General features: G+C 32.7%; 3 protein-coding genes across 22 annotated transcripts; 1 reads left to right on the top strand and 2 right to left on the bottom strand.

Moving 5' to 3' along the window:
• Positions 1 to 46: 46 nt before the first annotated feature.
• On the bottom strand, positions 47 to 3,563 carry LOC122569242 (probable ATP-dependent RNA helicase DDX52). 4 transcript variants are annotated; one of them, XM_043729978.1, is made up of 13 exons: positions 3,453 to 3,563; positions 3,247 to 3,360; positions 2,918 to 3,154; positions 2,657 to 2,842; positions 2,306 to 2,561; positions 2,161 to 2,233; positions 1,877 to 2,080; positions 1,703 to 1,793; positions 1,503 to 1,625; positions 1,282 to 1,432; positions 1,137 to 1,212; positions 883 to 1,047; positions 47 to 801 (listed from the first exon to the last, which is right to left on the bottom strand). In XM_043729978.1, the coding sequence occupies exons 2-13, from the start codon at positions 3,331 to 3,333 to the stop codon at positions 738 to 740; spliced, it is 1,713 nt and encodes a 570-aa protein (XP_043585913.1). In that variant the 5' UTR covers positions 3,334 to 3,360; positions 3,453 to 3,563; the 3' UTR covers positions 47 to 737. The 4 variants fall into 4 exon arrangements, with proteins under 4 accessions (XP_043585913.1, XP_043585912.1, XP_043585914.1 ...); XM_043729977.1 differs by lacking the exon at positions 3,453 to 3,563 and having other exon boundaries at positions 3,247 to 3,446; XM_043729979.1 differs by lacking the exons at positions 47 to 801; positions 3,453 to 3,563 and having other exon boundaries at positions 889 to 1,042; positions 3,247 to 3,446.
• Positions 3,564 to 6,779: 3,216 nt separating this feature from the next.
• Positions 6,780 to 14,079, top strand: LOC122569249. Its single transcript, XM_043729998.1, has 3 exons — positions 6,780 to 7,054; positions 7,803 to 7,920; positions 12,439 to 14,079. Exons 1-3 carry the CDS (start codon positions 6,905 to 6,907, stop codon positions 12,627 to 12,629), a joined length of 459 nt encoding a protein of 152 aa, XP_043585933.1. The 5' UTR covers positions 6,780 to 6,904; the 3' UTR covers positions 12,630 to 14,079.
• An 11-nt stretch (positions 14,080 to 14,090) lies between these two features.
• On the bottom strand, positions 14,091 to 25,166 carry LOC122569239 (transcriptional repressor p66-beta). 17 transcript variants are annotated; one of them, XM_043729964.1, is made up of 10 exons: positions 23,812 to 25,165; positions 21,558 to 22,215; positions 21,231 to 21,299; positions 20,538 to 20,821; positions 20,205 to 20,430; positions 19,829 to 20,135; positions 19,603 to 19,668; positions 18,893 to 19,326; positions 18,510 to 18,811; positions 14,091 to 18,430 (listed from the first exon to the last, which is right to left on the bottom strand). In XM_043729964.1, the coding sequence occupies exons 3-10, from the start codon at positions 21,278 to 21,280 to the stop codon at positions 18,174 to 18,176; spliced, it is 1,926 nt and encodes a 641-aa protein (XP_043585899.1). In that variant the 5' UTR covers positions 21,281 to 21,299; positions 21,558 to 22,215; positions 23,812 to 25,165; the 3' UTR covers positions 14,091 to 18,173. The 17 variants fall into 17 exon arrangements, with proteins under 17 accessions (XP_043585899.1, XP_043585905.1, XP_043585894.1 ...); XM_043729970.1 differs by having other exon boundaries at positions 20,538 to 20,818; positions 23,812 to 25,163; XM_043729959.1 differs by lacking the exon at positions 21,558 to 22,215 and having other exon boundaries at positions 24,097 to 25,166.
• Positions 25,167 to 25,901: the final 735 nt, after the last annotated feature.

The raw sequence follows: 25,901 nt of genomic DNA, 5'->3' as shown, positions 1-25,901 counted from the left end.
CATCACAATTATAACATAATTCTTAAAAGGTAATGATAATTTTTTCTTATCAAAAGCAATTTATTTTAATGAATACCATAATAATCAATATTTATCTAATACAACTATCTTATAATGTGTGTTCATATAAATTGATCCATATAGGCTAATACATATCAGATACACAAATTTAATATATTGCCATGTGTAATAGAGATGTGATATTTTGTATTAAATATTGTATTCAATATCTCAATTATTATTTCATAATGAAAATATACTAATTAAGAATATAATATTGTTAACAATATATTTTTAAATATATAATATTTTTATGTGATACGTATGAGTGTGCAAGTGTACATATAAAATCAATAATTATCCTATTATACAAACAATATAATATAGTATTGTAATAAACCATATCAGGCCATACAAATATATTTAACATACTTACTTAATAGTTTATCTTTTGATGATGATTGATAGATACATACAACATATATTTATATATATGTAAGAGTTTATACATATGTATTTAAAATATTTTATCATTCATACAATACATTTACTTCACATGTAATATGATTATAAATTTTTTACTAGTTTACAATATGTATCGGTTAATATACACGATATTAAGTATATATAAGACTATTTCTTTTACTCACGTTTTATTCCGAAATTTTTTAAGTCATTCTTCTTTCTTTTTTAAATTGTATGTTGTTTATCTATTTCTTTTTTTTTGTATTTATTTTTTAATCTTTATTCTCTTTACTTTTTAATTCATATTTCTTTTTGGAATCGTTTATAGCAACTTTTCTGTAACATGCAAATAAGGAATAGTAATTTTAAGAAATAATATTCTAATTACTAGATATTTACTAGAAGCAAGTATCATACCTTTTTTTAGATGTTTCTACGCGTTTGAATGTAGGTACAGTTGATATCCTTTCTCTAATAGGAGCTTTGCGTTCATGTTTCCGTCTTTCCCTTTTACTATGTTTTTTCATAGCTAACATATAATCAGGAACATTACAACCAGATTCACGCATGATAGTAGCTATACTAAAATATTAAAAACTATTTGTAGATATTTACATAAAATAATTTTATCATATCTACATATTTTAAAATAATGCTTCAACAACATTTACCTTCTCAAATTTGTAGTATCTTGTACAGTAAAAAAAGTAATTGCTTTTCCTTTATGTCCAGCTCTACCAGTGCGACCTATTTAAAACAATACATATTGAGAATTTTGAGATATTTAATTTTTTCATCAAATTTGGAAAGACATACCAATTCTATGAACATAAGAAATAGCAGATGGTGGGAAATCGTAATTAATAACAAGATTTACACCTTTGAAATCAATACCTCTTGCCATTAATTCTGTACATATTAATACCCATATTCTTCCTTCTCTAAAACAACGAACGACATTGTCTCGCTGAAAAGAAAAGAGGTGTATTATATTTAATATTATTTGGTTAATAAATTATCATCTATGTAAAATATACCTGCGTTTGTGTTCTATCAGCGTGAATAACATCAACATTGACTCCGTCATATATAAGTTCGTTAAATAATTCTTGCGCTCTTTCCTTGCTTTGCACAAATACTAGTACAGGTGGTAATACTCCCTTTATCAAATGCAATTATTCACATAACAATTTATTAACATAGATTTCACAAATGTATTAACAAATAAAGGTGATACCTTTTGAATAATATTTCTAAGTGCCACAAGTTTTCCTCTCTCTGCACCAACAAATAACAATTCTTGTTCTACTAAGTCCGTTGCAGCATTCCTATGATGGATGTAATACCAATAATCACTTGTTTAAAGAAACAGTATATAATTTGTTACACATATAAAAAAAGGAAATTAAACCTGTGTCCAACAGTAACTGTTATAAGACCTTTCAGATTACGTCTACACCATTTGGTCACTATAGGAGTATTGGTTGCACTAAACATTGCTTTATGTAAGTTTTCATTTGTACATGACTTTGAAATTGTTTCTAACTGGTCTCTGAAGCACCTTGTCCCATCCTCAAAGAGTTTATCTACTTCATCCACAATTAACCATTCAACACTATAAAATTTTTAATATGTTTCATGCATTATACATAACTTTGATAAGATTAAGATATAACAAAATATATATATTATTACTTGCTAAAAGAAATAGCTGGTGGATCCTGATTCAATAGGTATATTATTCTTTTTGGTGTAGTGATTAATATATCTATAATAAATAAAAATACAATTGTATATCATATTACTTTGATGTATAATTTTCCATACAATTTATACCAACCAAATTTCTGTGAGCTTTTAAGTCCATATTTGTTTAATGCTTGATTCACTTTACTGATAATATGAACTCTAAAATTATATCCTTCGCTAAGACGTAAACATTCTCTATATGTTTGTTTTGCTAATTCTCTTGTTGGGCTTAATATAACAGCTCTAAATCCTTTCTTTTCTGGTCCACCTAAATAATGAATTATAGGTAACAGAAATGCAGCTGTTTTTCCAGATCCAGTTGGGGCACAAGCTAGTACATTTCTACCCTATTTTAATCATAATTATAAAAACATCAATGTTTTATTTTTAGCTAAAAGCATTGATATAAATAAAATCTCAGTAATAAATATAGTAATCTTACTTGCAGCATGACGGGTATAGCCTGCATTTGAATTGGAGTAGGACATTTATAACCACAATTTGTAATATTATGTATTAATTTTTCAGATATATTGTAAGTTGTTGATAGTTCAATAAATTCTGAGATAGGTTTAGGTATAGAATTGCCTGTGACACTTATGTGATGATGATTACGAAACTGATTAATCTAAATGAAAAAATGTAGTATTTTAAAACAATTATTGTCTCTTATATTAACTCATATTAATAAAATATTGTAAACCTTTTCTTTTTCTAACTTTAACCGTTTCTCTTCAGTTAAGGCTACTTTACACTTTTTATTTTTATTTTGAGGAATAGACATTCCATCAAGCAATGTCAAGTCATTAATATTTTCAGTTTCTTTCTCGACCTCATCATATTTTCTTTTCTCACATAATGTTGAATGATTTATGTTATCAAAGGCTTTAATGTTTATTTTATCATCATTAACTCCATTTTCAGATTGTTTGTTGACAAGCTGTATCAAATAAGACAGTTACTATATCTCTATAAAATTTATTTAAAGTATATTTGCATCTTCAAATGTAATGTTTTATTTTCAAAGAATACCTGAAATCTTTCTGCATCAACTTGAAAACGCCTTTTATCAAATTTTACACCAGTAGAAAGTTTTCGAAATAGTTCATATGCATCCATTGTTTCTAATTGTATTTAATAAGATTTCTATAATCACACACAACCTTCGTTATTAGATAAAATCAAAAGTAAATTAAACAATATTAGAAATGCATTTACTAAATTCATACAGCACATACATCATTAGATATAGTAGCGTTTTGTAGGTTATTGACAAAATAGTGGCTCCATCTATTAAATCATTAACGAAATAGTTCATCTATGATTACATATGTATGTACTTTCAAAGACAAAATTTCCACCCTGTTTATACTATACTATATTACACATTATCAATTTGATACTATATATTTGAATAGTTTGTTTTCACTAACTTACTAGAACACAGCGCTCTGTGGCTAGCAGCTGATTTGTAAAACACACCCTATTATCAGAGAGGAAATGAGAGTGCTCACACTTATGATTCCGGCTGTTTTCGGACTATTGTTGCTCCCAGCGGCCAAGTTCTGAAGGTGTTCTACGTTATCATATACAAGAACATATGTACAAGATCTCATTTCATTGTACGATTCTACGAAAGAGCTACTTCTCTATTCGAAACAGACAAGTATGAGAATAACAAAATCGCACAATAATTAAAATTAGTTGCTTTAGAAAGAAAAATGAATTGCTCATTATATCTTTTTTAGAAAAGAAAAGAGAATCGTTTCCTTCAAACGGTAATGGATTAATGAAATGATACAATAATTTTAATATATTCTCTATATACGATAACTTTTTAGATTTAATTTAGATTAAACTTACTTTCCTCGCGATAATGTTTTTGTTATAATAAAATCTAAATTTCATTTTATTGGTAATTTCAATAGTTTACTACAATAGATAGACTGCAAATAATATTTGTGACGTGATATATCTGCAGAAAAAGAATCTCTCACTAATTGCATGGTCGTCATCCCCTTCACAGGGGAGAGATGCCCCTCGACGCTTCGTGAAGTTCGACGACCCGCCGCAGTTGAGTAGTATAACATAATTTAATGTCAAATATCACTGAGACAATGTATGTAGGTACTCATTCAAAAGTGAAATTTTTAAATTTTTAACTCTTTCTAAATTAAATTTTTACTAACATATTTGTGAGAGTTTTCTGAATAAAATGAGATCAAATACGATATATTTTGAAGTACAGTTATTTATTGATATGTATTTAATTATCATTTATTAAATAAGCAAATATGTTCCAAATTATATCGTGTTTGGTCCCATTTTATTTAAAAAAATGTAATAAGTATATTGGTACGAATTTCATTCATCACTGTTTATTTCCCGTGGTTGATCGAATGTTGTGATCGTTTGGGATTGGTTGGCGTTTGCACATGGTGTGCTGACTAATAAATCTAATAATAAATCGCGTCCGTAGCGCGATATACTCTTGAACTGGGGTAAAGGAGTTAATCGCTGATAAACGGCGGGTTGGTAACAGAATGACTCCTACAAGTCAAGAGCTAGCATTACAAAGTGCCCGAAATGAATAATATTAATAATTTTACTATCTACTATTATAATAATTTTATTGAGCTGTAAAGAAAGCTGAAAGTTCGTCCAAAGCCGAGAGGCACGGACTAAATAAAATAAAAAATAAAATAATAATTTTATTAACAAACAAATGTTCGCTAAGTGCCGTATATGAGCAGCAGGCTGGTTTGCTAAGGAAATTTGCTGAATAGTGAACTAGAAATACACGATGCTTCTCTGTATCATAAAACCATCATCCCATTGCATTTTCTAATAATCACAAATCAAAAGAAAAGAAAGTTTGAATTTTGAATTAAAGGTCTTAGCTTGTCGTAAGCATTTACATGTTACCTACTTCGACTCTCAGTCCCTCTATCTCTTTCATTTTCATTGTCCTTTTCTAAATTCGGCGCGTCTAAGATCTCAGTTTCCAGAAATAAAATCGTTTCTACATTTGTATAATTGCAAAACTTTGAATCTAAAATCCTTGCAATTATTGCATATTTTCATATCTCGGAAAGTAAGAGAAACCGCTGGTTATACACATGTATAGAAAAAAGTTGTTCAAACTCATACCCCTCCCCCCGTCACATACTGAAAAGTTAACAACTAAGTTTAATTATTGCGCGATTTTGTTATTCTCATACTTGTTTATATTGAATAGAAAATTATTCCGCAGAATCGTACAATGAAATAGGTTCTTGTAACGTGGAACCAAACAAGGCAGATGCCTAACTTTGTAGGTTCTTGTATAGATTAGCGTGGAATACCTTCAGCATTTGACCGCGTGGTGCAATATCTGCATTGTGTGTGTGAACTCTCTCATTTCTCCTCTACTTATTACATTAAAAGCCTTGTCCCTACCATGGGAGTTACCAGACCGCTGATGTATACATGACTTTCTCGTGGACGTATCAAATAGAAATATATTCCTATAATATAAATATATATGATATTATATAAAAGATACATAAATATGTAGAATGTATGATAGAAATTATAATACGAATATTCTTTTTTATTCTTTTTCATTTTTAATTCAAAATTTTTTAAATATATCCCCTAGATCCTAGGGAATAAAAACATTATGAGAATGGTACGCATGAATCATACCATGTGACGCACGATATAACGCGGCTTTCTTTTCTTTCATTTAATACGAATATATTTTATCATGCGTGTTACATAAATTGTCTTCATTTTCTTTTTATATACGAATATAGAATACAATACATTTACAAATATATATCTTGCTTGAATATTTGATTATAGTAGCACAGAGAAAAATTTTATATTTGTATGATATACGCACAAATTGCACTTAATTACCAAACAACTTTTGTGCATGAAATTTGCATTTTACGTATGTATGTGTAAATATTCTTTGATGCTTTATAATTGAGGCAATATTAATGAAATTTTACAAGTAGTAGTTATCTAACTATCCCACTTGATGAAAAATTATAAAATTATAAAGAATCAAATTATTGTGCAAAAAGGCCCAGATAAACAAAAAATCAAGATGCATAGGACCATCAAACAAATTTTGACATCGATAAATTAAATACTGTAGCAGGTATAACTACAATGTCCAATTATAATTTTAAAAAATGACAAAAACATTCAATTATTAAAAGCGCCATCTAAGTATGTCACAGTATGTGAATAATAAATAGAAAAAAGACTACTTTACCTTGAATATTTTTTATATTTCTATATATTAATGCATTTTTTGTATTTTTGCATTTACAAATTTTTCATAAATGCAAAAAAATCTGCACTCTACTTATTAGATTAAATTATAAAAAGTAAACTGATCCTTTATTAAGGAAATAAATACCGATAAAAAATTAATAAAATAATTAATCTATTTATTTCAATTTGCAGGAGCAAATTTGAATGTGAGCTTTAGCTATTAATCACTAGCTATGATTCAAACTCGACTCTATCCTGTATTCGTACCGCAATGTAGGATATCCCCTCCAGGAGGCAAATACGTTGGAGAAGTCAAACTGTCGGTGCGTTTCTCTGCCACCTGACCACCAGTTGTGATTTCAAATTATCCAGGACGAGGTGTGAGCTTTTTTTTCGTCGCGCGTGTTTCCATGACGACGTGATGTATTCTCGCGGTGCGTTGCTGCTACTTTGTTGCTTGTTCTTGATACTGGCTGGCCACTGTCACGAAGAAAATGTCAGCACCGTCACGGAGGAGAACGCGCTAGCAAAATTGGTTAAAATGTTCTCCAAACCTGGAGCGTTTAAACGAGTAAGATTTAAACATTAAAACTTTAATAGTTTAATTTTATCTATCTTCATAAAACAATGTAATAATAATAATAGAAGCGACGTATAGCAGATTACACTATTTCATATCATAATAATAACTTCTTCATTATTTTCTTTTTTTTTGATAGATAATTTTAAAAAAAATGGATAATCTCGAGTAACAGACGCGGTGATGTTTGTCGAGTGATTTTTCTCTCCCTTTTTTTTTTTTTTTTTAGAGAAAGTAAAATTAAAAATTCAGATTTAGAAATGTTTTTGAATCTTAACTTTTGCACTCTTATTAACAAAAATACGCATGCGCATTGAATAAACACGCTAAGGACGAGGCTGATAAAAGTGCCGGCACTTCTCGGCACTTTTCGTTGCGCAACGAAAATCGTAATCGAAGAATATTTATGTACTCACGATTACATGTTTCCGAATTGCAATAATCACAAGGATGTCATGCAGAAATCAATAAACATTGTTTTAACAAATATTTTATCTAACTCTTTTTTCGACACAAAACTGTAAACATTTAAAAGTCAAAAAAAGAAATTGTATCACTATTCTATTATTTTAAATTGAATAATAATTATATAGAATTAGATCATTACATTATATATTTCAAATAGCATAAATAATTACACGTTAAATCTTTCTCGATATTTTCTAGAATTCAGAATTAAAAAAGAAAACGCACATTGCTAGTTTTGCGGATACGATAAAGCTATCCGATTAACTTTCAGATTAACGCAATATTTGGTGAAAATTCGATCGAAGAGCTGTACACGTCTTGCCCGAAAGGCGAGGAGGGTCTCGAATGCAGAAGAGCTGAGGCCAGACGATCCGTTGACTGTCCTGAAGGTAATCGACCAAGGATTCCAAAATTTTATGCACGTACACTCGTGAACACACATACAGTATACAGTTACTCATGAAAGTATTTGAACTTACTTATCTGAAATGTATATAAAAGTTACAAGGCATTTATTGCAAGTATATTTTCAGTAAAAAATTAATACGTATATATAAAGCATGCATAGCCATCTTAAATAAATAATAAGTGTTAAAAATGGCCCCACAAAATTTTGTAACATATTAGTAGATTGCGAATGTTTAAGCATTTATAGAAAATTTGAAGGTGCGACAATTTGCAGAATGTATATGATAGTATATGATAGAAGATGTATAAAATATCCAGAATAAACAACACAATATTTAGTCGGTGAAGACAATTTCTACCTATTTTACGTTTGTTTAATTAGGTTCACAAAGATATGAATTTGTATAAATATCTGCAATTTACTGATTAATAGTGGATGACTGACTGTTTAAATACATTTATGATCTTCGCGAAATGTTCACTGTTACTGAATATCTTGTAGCTTCTATGTATGTAAATTTTCAGATTTGTTTCAAATTTTACCGATGTGATCATAATCTGTAATCTGTAATCGAATCTCATTTCAGTAGTAATGAAATTTCAATATATGATATATTCATAAATGCTTTCTACAAATATCTGAATACTTTCTTGGGCCACTGTACACACACGCATGTAAAATCAATACATGCATACATCTTTGCATTCCAACAAAGCCGACGTAATCACTGTTATGGAAAAACATATACCACTATGCGCGATGTATAATAGAGATCCTGACCTTGACATAGCCACTCCCAGACATTGTTTGCCCACGTTAAATGCACACGAACGCGCGAGAGCGTTAATCTGCGAATTAGATCCGGCGCAGCGTTGGATCGAACGTCGTTTCTCGATTTTTTTCGCATTCAACCGTATTCATCGTGGCGCAATAAATCACTTTCCCAGGAATGATGCTCGCACCGGTTGGGAAACATTCCTGCTTTTACTTTGAGAACGTGAGCGTATATAGGTTTATGGTAATTTGGGGGTCATACGGGTTAACGAAAAAAGTAAGATAATTTTTTTAGTAAATTTCTGTCTTAAGTAAATGACTGACGCAAATGACGAAGAATGTGTTTGAGGCATAAATTAATCTTTTGTTGTGCAATCATGTGCATTCTTGTAATTGAAAAATGCAGGTGCATCATTTTGATGCGATTCTAAATAAATGAAATCTCTTTTTATTTTCTATTCATTGTTTTTAATAGGCTAGTTGTTTTGTGTAAATAGTACAATTGCACTGTTGCATATGTACACCAATGTAAAAAGACATAATGTATATAATAATAACAAAATAATAATAACAGAATACAATACCTAAAAAATTTTATCAAACAATATCTTTTGTTTTTTTTTTTAATTAACCAGCTTATAAAAAATGTTCTATATAATATATCATTGTTCCTAATTTTCTTTATAAAAGCATTCCCCTAACTGATGCTCCAATTATTTTAAGCAATGTAACATTAACCCTTCGCGGTTGAAGGCTTGGATACCGGACTGACAGCATACTTTCACTAACAACAACTTTAACACCACTTGTATAATTTACTTAGCAAGGTTTTATTAAACGTAATCGAAACATATATTACCGCCACTCCTAGACGCACATTGTTTGCATATTATTATTGCTCGAGAACATTCTTTCGTGAATCGAATAGAAAGCGATTGAAATTCGATGAAATTCAGTTCCTATACCAATGGTGATTCACCGAGACGCGATAAATCACTTTCCACGGATGTTTAAGTACTTTGGAAACGTTTCTACTTTTGCTTTGAAGATGCGGGCATAATATTAACCCTCATGACGAAGAAGTACAGTCGTTTGAAAGTTTGAAGATGTACTTTCACTAATCTCTCGTCACCATAAAATTACTTTACTTATATATTATGAATTTTTCTGCTAAAAATTATTTGCAATTTTGTAGAAATTATGATTATTACAATCTAACGTGAAATTGACTTTAGGAAATATTAACAAAATAGTCTGCAAAAAGTAAATTCTTTTCTGAAGAATGTAGTACTTCATCAGAAAGAAATATTTGTAGACTACAGAATTTATGTAAATTCATATTTTATACGTATAATTTAAAAAATAGGATTTATGTAGAAAAATTGTACTTAATAGATATTGTAAAGAGTATATCTATACCTTAGATACTTAATATATTTTTGCATATGATATGCACTCTGTATATTTTTGCATCTTTAAAATTTCTCATAAATGCATAAAAATCAAAATTGCTTGTACAACAAAGAATCAATGCCTTTAATCGTATTCTACTGAATTAAGACACGTGTCTAATTCATCGATGACGAATAACATTCTGCAATCAAATAAACTCGTGCGAATGTGGGATCAATTTTAATAAATTTCAATTTATTCGTTATACTTAGAATTATCTCTAGACCAAGGAAATTCCAATTTCATAGAACTAGCAGACAGTGTAAAAATAGAAAATCAAGAGAAACGTTTACTTTTACCACACGTGTCCTTGCGATTCTTTTCCAAGAAGAAACCTCGTCTAACGTCCGCGATAATTTGTATCGGCCGAGCATTTGTGCCATCTCGCGTCCCTCCTTTCACCGTTCGACAATCAGAGCAACAATGATTTAACCTTCTAATCATCTCAATTAGAATGTACACAACTGCGAAAAATTAACAACATGCTTGTTTTCTTTGAATATAAAATTTTTTTTCCTTACCTCTTTTCTTTCCTATTCTGTATTCTTTCTTGATAATGAAAAGATGCACACATAGGTGACACTGTAACACACTTTTCGCTGCTTTTGAGGAAAATGTAACCTGCGAGATTGGAATTGAGATCTAAATCTGTATATATCTAGAACTGATCCAGAATCTTGATATTATCAAAGAGGGAATTTTTCTCTGATATTATATAACAATAATTTAAGCTGTTAGCTTATGTTATGACACAGCAAATTGTATCAACAACGACTGAAAAACCACTCCAATAACCTGGCCACAAATCTGTTGGATTCCTACGAAGTACATGAAAACAGCTAAACAATGTTGTTGTAGTATATCATTGTGTGTATTTACATTTAAGTCAACCTAAACCGTCATAATTACGTTCATTACCATTGAATGGTAAATTGTATATATGCAAATATTAAAAAAAACTTACTTTAATAAAATTGGTCTTAATTTTAATTACCTAGTGCAGATAAAAATAGAAGTCCTTTAGTTAAAAATTAGTCTAGTATAGAATTTTTACTAACCTAAAAATGGAAAATTAATCGAAGATAGGATTACTACTGATGACAGTATACCTTGAATCTCCTCACTAAAATTTGCATTCATATATAAATGGATAAAACCTCTTTAATTTTTCCGCATATATATCTATATTCATTTTTTTAATTCATTTGAATTACTTGTTACTATAAATAATAATTAGAAATTATTTTATTTTAGAAAATAGGCAATGCAGATTGTAAAAAATGTAGGAATTTGAATCATAAACTAATACTATTATGACAGAATAAAAAGCAATGTTCTGTTATCGAATTAGTCGTATCTAAAAGAACAGCGATTTGTCTCAATTCTGAACCAGTTACTACATGAAAAATACACACGTGCGGCATATATGATACGCGATACGCTTTGCTTCTGTTTCTCTGTTCCCCCTTTCGCGTTACTCTTATTTAACGTAAAGAGTCAAGTGTCTCATGATGCAAGTTCGTTGCGTAGGTAATGGAATTGCAATCGAGATGAAGAAACAGATAGAAAAGTCGAAATATGCATGATTCAATCGAGAAGTCACTGTGGAAGAAGAAAAACATAGAAAAACAAACTACTGCGATAAAATACTCAATAACTATCAAGAAGGGTCTACTTCAAAATATTAAAACATTATGTAGTACCATTTTTGATAGTGATATGTAAAATCAATAAATGTAAGATTAAGTAACATGTAATAAATGAATGTAATAAATCATAGTGGTATTAGTCAGCTCGTTATTAATTTTAAGGTCATGAAAATATGTCGTAGCAGAGAAAAAGGTTATAACTCACTTAATTATGAAAGTGTAGATGAACTGCAATAATGATAAGTTGAAATACGTGATTATATTTAAATTCTCATAATGTTGACTTACTCTACTATAATTTTCCCATCATATTAAGAAATCTAGATAAAGGATGTCGAATAATTAAATTTTCCAATGATTCAATTGGATCAGATTGTCAAAAAGTAAACATAATCAAAGTTACCATTTTACGCTATCCATGGAATTTGAATTTAAAGCATCATGATCTGGAGTTCATTGCCATTATTGGTAATTCACGTAATTGGCTTCACGTAATTACTAATTTGTTTAATACTTTATACCTTATTTTCATATAATTTATTATATCGATAAGAGTACCGATTATAAATAAACGATTCGCAAATTTCATCTATGGGTCAATTAATTCTTTTTGCGTTTTCCAGGTGACTGTTACTGCTACAATTGCGCCGCAGCTGGTCCTGAGTTATGGGCATCCTGTTGTCGTGAAAGCTTGCGATGCTGTTCACATCTCGCGGCGGCCTGTCGAACCTGCGACCATCCGACGTTGTATCCGTTTTGCTCAAAACACTTTAAAAAATGTCTGGTCGAGTTCAATGAAGAGAATCAAAATTAATATTTGTTTCTCTATATCTTGATGAATCCTAGTTTTTCGCGTTTCAGTTGAAACAAAATAATGATTCTACGAAATATGAGAAAACAGGATAAATCATTATACAGTGACTCATGAAAATAATTGAACACTTATAGAGACTCTTCATGAATACATTATGCGCGTAATACAAAAGAATTTGAAATTTTATTAGCACTGTAATGAATAGGATGCGAATTTGTATTCATTTATAGAAAATTTAAAATTGCAAAAACGCACAAGATGCATATGACATGCAACATATTCAAAGTATAGTTATTATAAAACTATCAATTAGTTAGTATAGTTGCTATAAAACAAAGTATACTTATTATAATATACAATAATTGAAAGATGAAGATTCCTACTTAAATATCATTTCTTTAATTAGATTTGTAAAAATACGGATCTGTATAAAAATCCGTAGCCTAATAATCAGATGATACAATTATGATCATATCGGTAAAATTTGGAATTTAAAAATGTATGTAATTAGAGATATACCAAAGTAATCGAACAATCTATTATTCATAATATTAGTCAGAAAATCAGCAAAAATAGGGATCATATTTTCCTTTCCTCAAATGTTAAACATAATCCCAGAAAATGTTGTAGCTTAATAATATAATAAATAACTAATTGTTTAATTATTTTGGTATATCTCGTAAGTTCTATATACATTTTCAAATTAGTTCCAAATTTTACCAATAGATTCACAATAACCATATCTCATTACAGTGCTACCAGTCTTGACAAATTTCATATAACGCACCTAATATATCCATAAAAATTTTTCATGACAACTGTTGTAATACTTTTGCCAACCATTGTACGTAAATGGTAATACTTTCTAAACTTTGAACCAGAAATAAGAGAGAAAGAAAGAGATTGTGACAAACGAAGATACATCTCTCTGCAGCGATATGTACTATATACCGTGACTAAATATATACTATAATCACACTAGGATACAAAGCAGGAAATGAAATTTGTAGAAAATAGTAACGCAACAGGAAAGAAGGCAAGTTCGCGTAGGCTAACTAAATCGGTATCGTATTCTTGCATAAGTTGAAAGTTTTACGCCGAGTTTCTAAATATAGCGCTTATCTTTCGACTTGCTAAACTGGTCCCCAGTTTTAATTTTTTGCCACGTTACATTTCGTACCGGCCAGGGCAGCGAGAGAAACGAGACGCCGCGATAAAATCGTACCTGAACTCGTGCTAAAACATGGCTAAAATACGCATGCTTCGTTTTCATTTGCGGGACGGCTTATGAAGAGGAAAAGCAACATAGCGGATTCATTGCAGAGGAGAGTGTAACAACGGAAAGGGAACCATTATATCGTTCGATATCTTTGTACTAAGGCTCGACGATGAGAAAACGTGTCCGTGTACAGAGAAAAAAGAATCAATAAAAAGAAAAAGATAATAAGAACAAAAGGAGTATTAGAGTTTGTAATGACGAAATTCTTGAGCGTTCATAGGTCAATGTACAAACATAGTAAAAAATTAATGGTACCTTCTAAAGACTAAACGATCGCAGGCCATTTAATCCGCCGCTTTATAGGTATCTTAACGATTATCGAAAACGTGTTCGAGTTACGCGAATTACTGTCCAAGCGATAGACAAGAAGTAACACAGACGGTTCGATAAGTTACACATTTACAAAAGTGTCTCGTCGAGATTCGAAACGCACGAAAATGACACAAACACTTGCTTCGAGAAAATTCTTCTCTTCGACGGATTTGTTTTCACTTTGTTTTTTTTTCATTCATATTTTTCTTTTACATGTAACATTAAAAGCTGACAACGTTTTTCGAGAGTACAAATAATAAATCATCACTCGAGATACAATCATTGATAAGCTTTATTCGTGTAGTCTCCAGAGTATTCGGTAATCTGTACTTTTTTTTTTTGTTAAAACTATTAATCCTATAAATTGTGGGGGCAGAGATTCTCGTCAGGTAGTCAGACTTAAAAGATACAATAATTTGAATTCAGTTTCATTTCTCTTTTTTTTCTATCTTTAGACGTAATAAATTTAATAATGTGCCTAACAAACCATTTTGTACATTCTTAATTTGTATTTTCCGTTTTCACATATTTTTTTTCGAATCATTTCAGCGTGTTTTCTGTGTCCCCACGAAATATCGGACCTCGTTTTCGTTTACACATTTTATTTTCTGTTCCAAATACCTTATATAGAATACTATTCCGCGATGTTCGAAGTTTTATATTGCTTTACCTATATATCAGATCGAAACTTGGATTCGTTTCGTTTTCTTTATTGTTTCTTATTCCATATATTTTACACTACCGCCCTGCAAATGCAGTATAAGTGTTTTTTTCCTTCATTTGTTTTTTGTATTCTTCTCGAAGCGAAAAAAATTTGTTTCCATTTTTTCCTCATTTTTTCCATTTTCTTTTTTCCTGTTTAGAATATAAAATTATACTTTCGTACTACAGAGTACTTTCAATTCTTAAATCAGCACCACACAGAGGTGAAAGACAAGACTAGAAAGGAAGATAGGAAGAAACGTATTAGTTGCTTTTTCTTTTTCATTTCTTTTCTTTTGTTGTTTGCATTATTCGTTCTTTTCTTTTCGAACACTCGTTTCGCATTACCATGTGAAAAAATCCAATGTAATTGTTTTGAACGTTCTCCCATTATCGCGTAAAATTCGAAGTAATCGTGATCGACGATCAGTCTGACGAATCGTCGATCACGCGAAACGTCTTACGCGATTTCGGCAGTCATGAGATTGACGATGCTGCATGCATCTTCACTTTTTATTTTATTCTGTTTCTTTTTTTTTAATGGAACAGTTATACATTTGTTGAAAAAAGGGAGGTTGGTAACAAAACGCAAATATCTAGTATATACATAATATGATAATAGCAATAAATTTAAAAATAACCCTTTACATACAAATATCGTTTGGTCAAAGGATTTAAGATTATTAAATTTTAATATCATCAATTTTCTTTTATATTTTGCATCTTGTGCGATAAACTGATTATATTTATCACGCAATATACAGAATATAAAATAAAGCAAACATACTTTAGAATAAAGTGCCTTACAAATACTAAAGTGAAGTATTTTGAAATTAAATAACTTAACTCAAAACCTTTCCGTTATAGGTTACCCAAAGTAAGGCCTAATGATACCAATTTAGGGTTAAAATATTCTCACTACTTTTATCTCAATGTAAAATTTATGAAATTAAGAAGGTGAAAACATAGATGTATGTTACAAATGATTAATAAGATACAATAATTAAATTAAGATATATCGATTATATATGATTATTGTGCGTTAAGATACCATGCACTCCCTCGCTTCATATGTGTGATCGTGACGATGAAATACTCCGCTTTTTTTCGTTTCTACATTTCTTTTTCATTTTTTTTTTGTCCATTTTTTCTTTTGTTTACGATCAGGAGAATGACAGCGGTAGCGTCCTGGCAAAAATGACAATTGACAACAATGACATTACTTCGATTCTTCTTACACAAAAAACACAGATCTTGATCTATTATGCGATCGATAGACTTATTACGGTGTACATGTATATCAAGTATGAGTTCAAAATCTATCACGTAGTACAAAGAGAGATTGATTATGCTATTTTTAGTTTATTAACTTGTATCATATACCGAGAAATATCAAGACTACAGTTAACTATATATTTAGTGATTCGGAAATTGTGACCAAGATCGGTTAATTAGCCGGTAATCAATGAAAAATCAGATTATTTAAAAGTGGAAGTGGTAATAAGTATTGCTTGGGATGTGTGCCGGAGAGATTTTGCTTTGTTAAACTCGTTCTTTCTTTCTTTTTTCTTTTTCTCTTTTTAATGTGCAGATAAACTTTTTTTTTCGTTTTGTTCTTTTTTTCAGAAGAGAGGATTTCATAAAAATTCGGCGATCTGCCACATAAATCATTTTTTTTTTGTTTCTTCCTTCCGGAAAAACTTCGGATACATATACGATCTGTTTAAATTCATTAAATACTTTTACATCAACGTGACACATGAAATCAATCGCGCTATCATTAGTAATTTACATCTTAATCGATAGATTTTCTTTCTTTCTTTTCTCTATATTTTTATATATTTTTCTTCATTCCACGTCTTTTTTTTTACTTTTTTACTTTTCCTTTTTTAAATACATCCTGCATCAAAATGAGCCTGAAAAAGTCTTATCACGAAATTTCTACGATTTGTGCGCGAATGACACTCGTGTCACTCTATCTATTCTTTTAAACATGTTGAATACTCATTCTCTGTTCTTCCGTAATAACGACAAAAAAAGAAAAATAAAAAAAAAAGAAAAAAACGGAAAACATCGCTATCACACCCACATTCGTTTTTTTCACTATATCAGTGACACACATTTTTTTATAAAGGTCGTTTGTTTCTTTTTCGTTTTCTCTCATCAGTAATCTACAACTTTCTCTCTCATTCGCTCTTGCTTTCGCACTTTTTTCTTTCGCAATTGTTATAATTGTCTTAAAAATACTTACAGTTTGAAGAAAATAAAGAGATATACACATAGCACAGGTACCGCTGATGGTTAAAAAAATTATTCAAACCAGCGACAAAGGTTGGCTTAACTATAATATATCAAGGGTCTAAAAAAGATCCCATTTTCTTCTCAATTTTACTTTACCTCACGTATTAATACGTGTTCACTTTCTCATTCTCACTTTCTTTCTTTCCCTCTCTCGCTCGTTCGTTCGCTCTCTTCCTCTCCGATTATGTCTACTATTGTGGATCAACCAATTTTTTTTATGATCATGTAACACTTAGTACTGTCTTTAGTGCCTTATAAATGTCCACTTGGTTCTTTATGTAGATACAATATATATAATGTAATAGTTGAAGCAATTATATTCATTTATGTGCGTCCAAGTTATTATGCACTTACTCCAATTGATTGACATTCACCTATTATTCTTTTGCAATATTGTTAGTACCAACATAATGTAACACGAAAAACAAAAGAACAGATATTGCTCTTAGAAGAAACCAATTAGAGAATTTTTTAATTGTTGGCCTTTGAGTTAAACGTGAACATTTAATTCTCTCTCTCCCTTTGGAAATCACCAGGAGAATTAAGCTAATTATCATTTGTGTATTATTAACTGAAAGTTTAGATTTGTTCGAGACGACAAAACATCGAACCTTCCGGGTAACAATCAAAACTCACACTCACACGTCAATGCATATCCACAAAATCATGGTTAAAATTCTTCCATTTTCACAATAATACAGGAAGTGTCTTGTTCCATTGTTCCAAGTTTGAGCTTCATATTGTAAATAAAGATACCAATCGTACACAGATCGGTACATTATTCTAGAACTGTCATGAAAGTGTAACAATCACACTCCATTGAAAAATTTCCATTTAGTACATTATCATGGAAAAAGAATACGAGTATCCTTATTTCTCAATATTCTCTAACACAGTTCTGCACAGTTTCATTTATTTGTGTTTAATGGTCGATCTTTAAATGCGTCCGGTTACGTTTTCCAATTATGTGGATGGGCTCGAGGTGGTGCCTGGTTGCCCTGTGCTTGAGATGCTTGTGATGGAATCATATCAAGCAAATATTGGCGTTGCAAGTCTGCCGCTTGTCGTTGTAATTCTGCGAGACCTTTTCCGCCAGCTTGCGCCATCGCTATTTGGTAGGGATATAATATCGAGGTAAATGGTGGCATCATGTGAGCAGGAAGAGGTTGATGAGGTGGCAGGCCTGGTACTGGATTTTTTGTCAGCTCTGAAAATAGGATCAACCACATTTTTATTTTTAACACGCGACACGTAAATTTTTCAACAGGAAAGTATTTGGAGATTACCTCTGAGCAACTGTTGTTGTAAGGCAGCCGCAGCAACGTGAGGTGAGGTGAATTTTCCGCTTTCTGCCAATTTAACAAGAGGATGCTCTTGTAACTTGGGTGCTGGTGGAGTTGGTGCTAGTGTCGGTGCCGGTGAAACTTGTGGTGGAGGGGCTGGTGGTGTTGCTACTCTTCTCGTAGGAGTAGCTGCTTTAGGAACTAGTTTAGGAGCTGGTGGGTCTGGGCTAGGGCACGCTGCTTGCGCCAACCTTTGCTCTATTTCTTGTTCCTGCTGCAGTGCTTTTACAAATGCTGTTTTTAACCTTTAAATACATACATCGTGTTAGTCATCTTAATAAGATATATCATTAAATTTTTATTTTGTGAATTCAAAGTTTACCAACCGATTAGTATGTTCTGCTTTAAGAGCCTTTTTAACATTGGTCGTTACACAATGTTCGCATATAACTCGAGGATCACGACCTGCTGGAGGTCTTTGGAAAGTTGCATGTTGCCCTCTTGGACCTTCCTTTTTACCACCAGTCACAGGCTTTTCCCATTTCCATACTGGTGTGAAATCCGTTTTACATTGAGTACACTCAAACGGTTCTGGAGGTGGTGGAATAGCTGGTTCTTTAGTGATAAAATCAACTACATGCTCCAGACCCACCAAGTATATAAATTCCGTATTAGATGGATTTGGCACGAAGTGCATCTCCGGTGGCGGAGGTTTCGGAGGCGGTATTTGTAACAAGGTCTTTTCGAGTTGTTTTCTTAAAGCCAATTTAGCAGCTGCCTGACGTTGTGCAGGTGTTTGATTATCATCCCTTGGTCTTTCCTGTGGTTTTAAAAATAAACATTAGATTTATACAAAAAGACAAGGTCTTTAATAAATTCGATTGTAAATTCTCTATAAAATAAAATATTAATGTTACAAGAAATACAGAAACAAAAAGAAAAGAAGAGACAGGAAGGAAAATGGAAGTGTAAGTGGATTAAATATAGAAACACAAAATGATATGGCTGTTAGGAAGACAAAAGAAAGTCGACACGACATTTAATAAAAAGTTAGATTGACAAGAGACTAAACATATACTTTGACTAGTGGATATACCTGCTCTGAAATCACAGGTGTGCTTAAGGATGCGGTGGTTTTATTTTCTTGAGGTCCAACAAGCAGCTTTGTGTTTACAAAAACACAATTATGGTTATTTACATAGTTCACAAATAATGTAAACAAGTATTTATAAAATATAATATATACATATAAAGTGCAACACTTTGAATATTTATTCATAAAAATTCTATATATATATAAAATAACAAATGATATTTTGTACCTTACTTACTTGATGTGCTGGAGTGGGTGTTGGATCTTTTGTGGACCTCTCAGTCCTGTCTGCAGGTGCATGATAATTTGACACATTTGGTGTCGCACTAGGTGGCCTGCCTCTAGGATGAGGTGGTTGTGGTATGACCATGTTAGGTGGCATTCCAGTACTAGAAGTAGAACTTCGTCCAACTGTGGGAGGTAATAACATTCCAGGTGGTGGTGCATGTAAACTACTGCTTCTACTGGGTGCAGGTTGTCCTCTAAGCAAAGGTGGTGGTGCCTTGCCTGTCCTATGACTGGAAACAGGTACGTTACTTCGATAATCGGACGTAAACATATGTTTTATTATACATGTATGCAACAAAATTCAAGTAGAATATTACCTATGAGGAGCTGGTTGTACTGTAACTGGTGGGGGTAATTTACTTGGTACTTTAGGGACAGCTGCAATATTTTCTTTCAGTTGCTGAGATTGCCTTAATTTCTTCAGTAATACCAATTTCATTTCCTCAGATCTAAGTTCCTCTCTTAACTTTCTAAGCGTTCTCTCACGTTCAGCCAACTCATCCGATGATAATTCTTTTATTGGAGGCAAAGGAGGCATATCACCTAATAGATAGAAGTTTTTAATGTTATTAGATATACTTATGTAAGAAAGGAATATATTTAGGTATAGTACTGAAATTATAAATAATTATACTATTTTTCTAATTAACCTTCATCGCTGTCTGCATTTCCATTCACATAACCATTTATTCTACGTTCATCGGGAGTTTCTGCATAACTTATTTCAATTCTAGGTCTAAGATTACGACGAGTTTTCCTATCATCTCCAGACTTGGGAGCTAAAATGCCTCTTGCTGCATTCTGAATATTACGTGCTTCTGGCATGTTGTTGTCCACATTAGGACTCGAAGAAAAGTGAACACCTAAATCTAATGGAACTCCTACGTCACCAGAGTTAACAGTTATCGATGGAGAATTTCTCCTGCTACTGCTGCTGAAAACACACATTATTTAATGACAAAACTGATATCATAACAAATTTTATAATATAATAAAAAAAAAATAAAACTATATACATCAAATAAAGAGTGAGGACTGTAAAGAATTTCATTTGAAAAAAGAATAATCTACTTTTATGTAAGAGCTTCTATTTGACATTAGTGATAAGAACTTGTTTTCTTTAAAAGGTACGTTATCATAAAATATTACAATGCATTATTAACATCCAGTTTTCATAACCATAATGTAAAACATTAGCCTCATTCTGTAATCAGAATGACGTAAACAACAGCAATTTAATACTGACATAGTTCTCAACCCTGTATCAATATACAACATTATAATCAACCAACACAAAATTAAAAAAAAAGAGAGAGAAAAAGTCGAAGTTTCTTTCAATTTACCTAACACTCAAGTCAACAACCGCATCCCCGTCCAAATCCATGGCTTCCATTCTTTCAAATTCAGCAACTCTACAAAAACACACAAGTGCTTATTTATAACACGATTTATGTGGTTCGTTTCGATTCGATCGATTCTGTAACAATAACGACACACGACGAATGCGTATACACTTACAAAGGACTAGAAAAAAAGAATAAGAAAAAAAAACATTACAAAGAACAAGATGAGACTACGAAAGTAATGAGACAGAGCGTTTCATGATACCGAAATGATTTCAAAGCTCATAGAAAAAGATTCACAGCGCGGAATAAAAATAACTGGGTTACCAAAAATTTCCGTTCGAGCATTCCGTTTCATATGCACCGGAACATCGTGGTTCTCTGCTCTTCCCTCTTTTTATTTCAAAGGCAAGTTGCGTCTTTGCTTGCAAAGGACGCAATCACAACATCACAGTAGAGCACCACCGGTAACGCGATTAACTTCGCGGTACTTAAAACGGTTGATAAAAAGATCGTGTTCGGTTTGCAAGGCGATCGGCCGATATCCACGGAAGCAAAGTTTAGTCCTAACCTAACCTCTCGTGGTATTCAAAGACGTTCAAAGAAGGGAATATATCGGTGGTTTGAGATCGTGCACGAGGATATTGGCGCGCTTTGCTGAGGCTGCCGGCAGCACTATACACTGCGTGCCCTTTCCTTTCAATCTTTCTTTACCGAAAACTTGTATCTCAGAAGGAAGAATTTGATGGCGGTGACGAAAATCGAAGAATTGAATTTGATGCTTCGGAAGTGGCGTCTCGGCACAATGGCAGCTAAGCGTAGCGGTACAAGACTGTGGAAGGGGGACTGGGGGGTGCCCAGTACTGTGAGGGGAGAGGTACGGTCGCACATTAATTATTTCTCCCCTCACCCCTCGTCGCCGGGTCTCTCTACCCCCTACCACACGAGTCAGCCACTCACCCACACGAACGGCATCGGGAACGGGCTAGAAACCAATCTCTCTTTCTCTTTTCCTCCGTACTCCCTTCCCTGCAAATATCTCTCTCTCTCACTCGTTTCTCTCTCTCTGCGGATTTTCCCGAATTTCGTCTCCGTACTTCTCTCCCTTTCCCTCACTCCTCCCTCGCACCCTTATGCCCTACGGGAAATCGATTTTTCGACGGAGTCCCCACTGCCGGCCTTGCCGACCAGAGGGACGAAGGAGTTGCAATGTTTTTGCAACGTATTTCATATCGTCCACGCATCTCGTAATTACTATTGTATCAAGAAACCAAGCGCGACCTCTAGGTAATACGATCTATTACCTATATGTTTTATTCCACAGTTTTTGATATGATTCTAAACGGAGAGATATTTGATGATTGCTTTTATAAATAAGAAGGTTTTTTTAAATGGTGGTATCTTATGCGAATGTGATTTTAGATTGTCTTAATGGCCAAAGAATTAACTAGTTCACGGCGTTTCTCTCGGATCTCCCGCCTTGCACACTTTCCAGATCACGTGACGGTGTAAGGATCTCTAAACTCGAGAATTTATGTCAACATTTTTCATTCATGTATTATGACATTACTGTTTTACTAATGGGGAAATAATATATGAAAAATAAGTAATGTATAATTGCATTGATATTTGATTTTTGTCGACAAATGTAATATAATCATATTTTTTTTAAATTTCCAGTTATGAATCGTTATAAAAATTGTCCATATTCTTTTCAATTGTATTTTGTTTTCATATGTTGTGATTGAAAACTATGAAACAAGTGTAATGTGTGAATTTTAAAGCGACCTACGACAATCTTTGACTTTCTTCGACTTAACCTAATAAATGTATTCCACCGTTATAATAAATCGGCACACTAATTTTATCTTCGAGTAAATTACTTGAAAACGAACTAAATTATAACAGGAACTATACTTTATCGCTTGTATTTAACCAAGCTCACGTGCAAACGATTAAAAAAGTAACTGTAAAAATAGAAAAAGCTACATGATCATGTAACAGTACTTCGATGTCCCATGTTTCTATTCTGAATATATTATTCTAACATTATGTTATCAATAAAAATATTGGAATTCATTATTCCAAGGAAAAAAGTTTGAATCATTCAATGATAGTTAACGCTAGAAGTACTACAGTTGTCAAAATTCGTAATTCTTTGTAAATTTTATAAATTTACAATGGTGCATTTTTATAAGCTTTTTATAATTTTTAATAAAGTATATAGGGATGCATTTTTTTTATTTCCATTATACTCTTTACTTTGATTGCATAATTTCGCTTTAATTTTCTTTGGTAGAAATTTTGTATTTTAATGGTCGGTAGTTCTAACGTTAATCAGGCGTGCAGTTGAAAATATCGGTGGCTGAGTGTCGAACGAGGCATACACGAACGCTGACTGGCGACGTGTGACGCCAGCTCGCACGACAACGGCGACACGCGACTCTTTATATTTCCGCGTGCACAACATATTTGCTACTACATTGATAATCGCACCTTCTCCGAAGGAACGAATGTACGGAGTATTTTGACCCCCACACATACGCCTACGCCTCCCGCGTTCAGAAAGGCACCAACGTACCTGAGAGGAGGTCAATGAAAAGGTTGATCCGAATTTGTGTAAATCGACTTGACATGCAAAGTCAGTCGACTCTTGGACATAAAACGGACGTACAAATGGGGCACAATCAGATAGGTAGAGGCTAGTGTAGATAGGCAGCAGGCAAAGACGACAACCAAGAGAAGCAGCAGGTAGAGAGGCACGCTGTTAGGTAGACAGTTAGGCAGGCAAGGCGGTCTGGTCGCTTTCCACTCCACTTCACTCCACTCCACTACGATATATTACTCTATACTATCGCTTACGTACAATGACATGGCGCACACGACATACCGCAGTCAGTGTACGCATACACTTCACTTCTCTTGAGTGTCCCTCCCTATCACGAGTACACTTCACCGCCTCGCGATCATACACGCGCGATTTCCGCATGTTTTCGTGAATCTTTTTCGTCTGGCGTACCCGCGCATTGTTTTAACCATGTCCCTCGCGGCTTCCTCTAAACTGTGGCTGAACCAACTCCGTGTTGTAACAAACACGAAAACAAAATATGTACGTATACACAGAGAAAGAGAGGAAGAGAGTCTGATTAAATGGACAGGGGATGACGCGTGCCAGCAGTAACCGCGAAAACGTTCGTGACGATACGCGAATCCCAGACACCAACCTTGAGCTGCTACCTTCCGCGCAAGGAGAAAAAATTCACACCGCCTCTGCGCAAAAATTAACGAGAGTGATTCAATATGGCGGCCTTGTCCGCCGTTGATGTCTTCCCCTCCTCCATCGCTCGTTTCGCCGGGCATCGTCGCCGTCGTCACTCCCCTGCCCCTGTCGCTGTCTCTGTCTCTGCATCGGAGGTGTAATGCCGTCGTGTGTGGGTAAAGAGGGGATCCAGGGGTAGAGGGACGGTGGTATGGTTGGGCGGGAAGAATGGGAGAGAGAAGGGAGGTAGACAGTGGATCTTGTCGCCCCCGTTGGCCCCCGGTATCGTTTATCGGGAAAGCGCCGCCAGCTACGGGGCTTACCGGAAGCACCCCACGGACTTTGTAAATGCGCTACGAAAGGGGCTTGACAGTCGTCTAAACAAATCCACGTGCTTCTGCGCATTCCCTTCTCTTTCGAACTTACACCGGTAACCGCCAATCGAGCCACAGCTACCAAGTATTGGAGGGCATTTCAAATCGAACTGAGTTCAACTTAATACGCCGCCGTCCGTGTGAATTAGGCCTCGCTATGTATAATGATCATCATGCTTGTTTTTTTTATGAACGATGTGTGATTGTATTCTTGTTAAATCTAGGCAACTATGAAGTATAGGCAGTTTTAAATAATAAGATAATTCTTATCTTGTATTTTGTGTAATTGTATAAGACGTATGAAATAAATGTGTGATAATATCCAAAACAAAAACTAGATGATTTGACAAAACAAAAATTGTAAAAATAAATATATAGAATGTATCCTTCCTTTTTGTTAACAATGGATACTTTATGCCTATTATAAAGATATTTTTTTATTACCAAGAAGAATTGGAAAAAATTTATGAATAAATTTAATAATAAAATGACAATAACCATTGTTACTATAAATATAATATTTTTTGAAAACTTCCAATTTGATTCTGACCTTTACAATAATATGATTAATTAATGATTTATTTTTCGATACTGTTATTAAGAATAAGTTTCGCCATATATATTTACTTAAATTCTCATAATTATATACTTTGAACTTGAGAAAAAAGAGTTGACGAAAATGTTTCTGTTTACTTGGACATTGGAACACCTAATAGCAGATAAATGATAATCGGATTAACTATTATAAGAAGTTAAAAGTAACGCTGTAAAGTTTACATTCTCATTGAGACAAATTTTCCAGAAAAAAAATAAATTTCACAAAAGATTATTATAAACAAATGGTATTAATCATAAGTAAAAAGCTATTCAAATACAAATTTTTAATTCTAACTTTACCTTTTCTTATCAATTATCGATAGATATCAACAGGTACAGAGGCAAACACAACACAAGTCGCTTTATGCCATGCACAATTTATTAATCGATCGATACATTTTTAAAAATTGATTGATACTTGCGAAAACATTTGATTTCTAT

Source organism: Bombus pyrosoma, linkage group LG7 (assembly GCF_014825855.1).
Source record: "Bombus pyrosoma isolate SC7728 linkage group LG7, ASM1482585v1, whole genome shotgun sequence".
NCBI lineage: Eukaryota > Metazoa > Arthropoda > Insecta > Hymenoptera > Apidae > Bombus > Bombus pyrosoma.
The sequence above is the reverse complement of the archived record's forward strand: the minus strand, read 5'-3'. Positions and strand labels throughout refer to the sequence as shown.

Bases quoted from the DNA above. Each gene is read 5' to 3' on its own strand.
- LOC122569249 (XM_043729998.1), top strand. From the start codon at position 6,905: ATGTATTCTCGCGGTGCGTTGCTGCTACTTTGTTGCTTGTTCTTGATA. The intron at 7,055-7,802 runs GTAAGATTTAAA...ATTAACTTTCAG, and splicing joins AACCTGGAGCGTTTAAACGA to ATTAACGCAATATTTGGTGA. The intron at 7,921-12,438 runs GTAATCGACCAA...TGCGTTTTCCAG, and splicing joins ATCCGTTGACTGTCCTGAAG to GTGACTGTTACTGCTACAAT.
- LOC122569242 (XM_043729978.1), bottom strand. From the start codon at position 3,333: ATGGATGCATATGAACTATTTCGAAAACTTTCTACTGGTGTAAAATTT. The intron at 3,155-3,246 runs GTATTCTTTGAA...TATTTGATACAG, and splicing joins TTGATGCAGAAAGATTTCAG to CTTGTCAACAAACAATCTGA. The intron at 802-882 runs GTATGATACTTG...TGCATGTTACAG, and splicing joins GTAGAAACATCTAAAAAAAG to AAAAGTTGCTATAAACGATT.
- LOC122569239 (XM_043729959.1), bottom strand. The intron at 19,669-19,828 runs GTACAAAATATC...GTAAACACAAAG, and splicing joins CAGCACATCAAGTAAGTAAG to CTGCTTGTTGGACCTCAAGA. The intron at 19,327-19,602 runs GTATATCCACTA...TTAAAACCACAG, and splicing joins CACCTGTGATTTCAGAGCAG to GAAAGACCAAGGGATGATAA.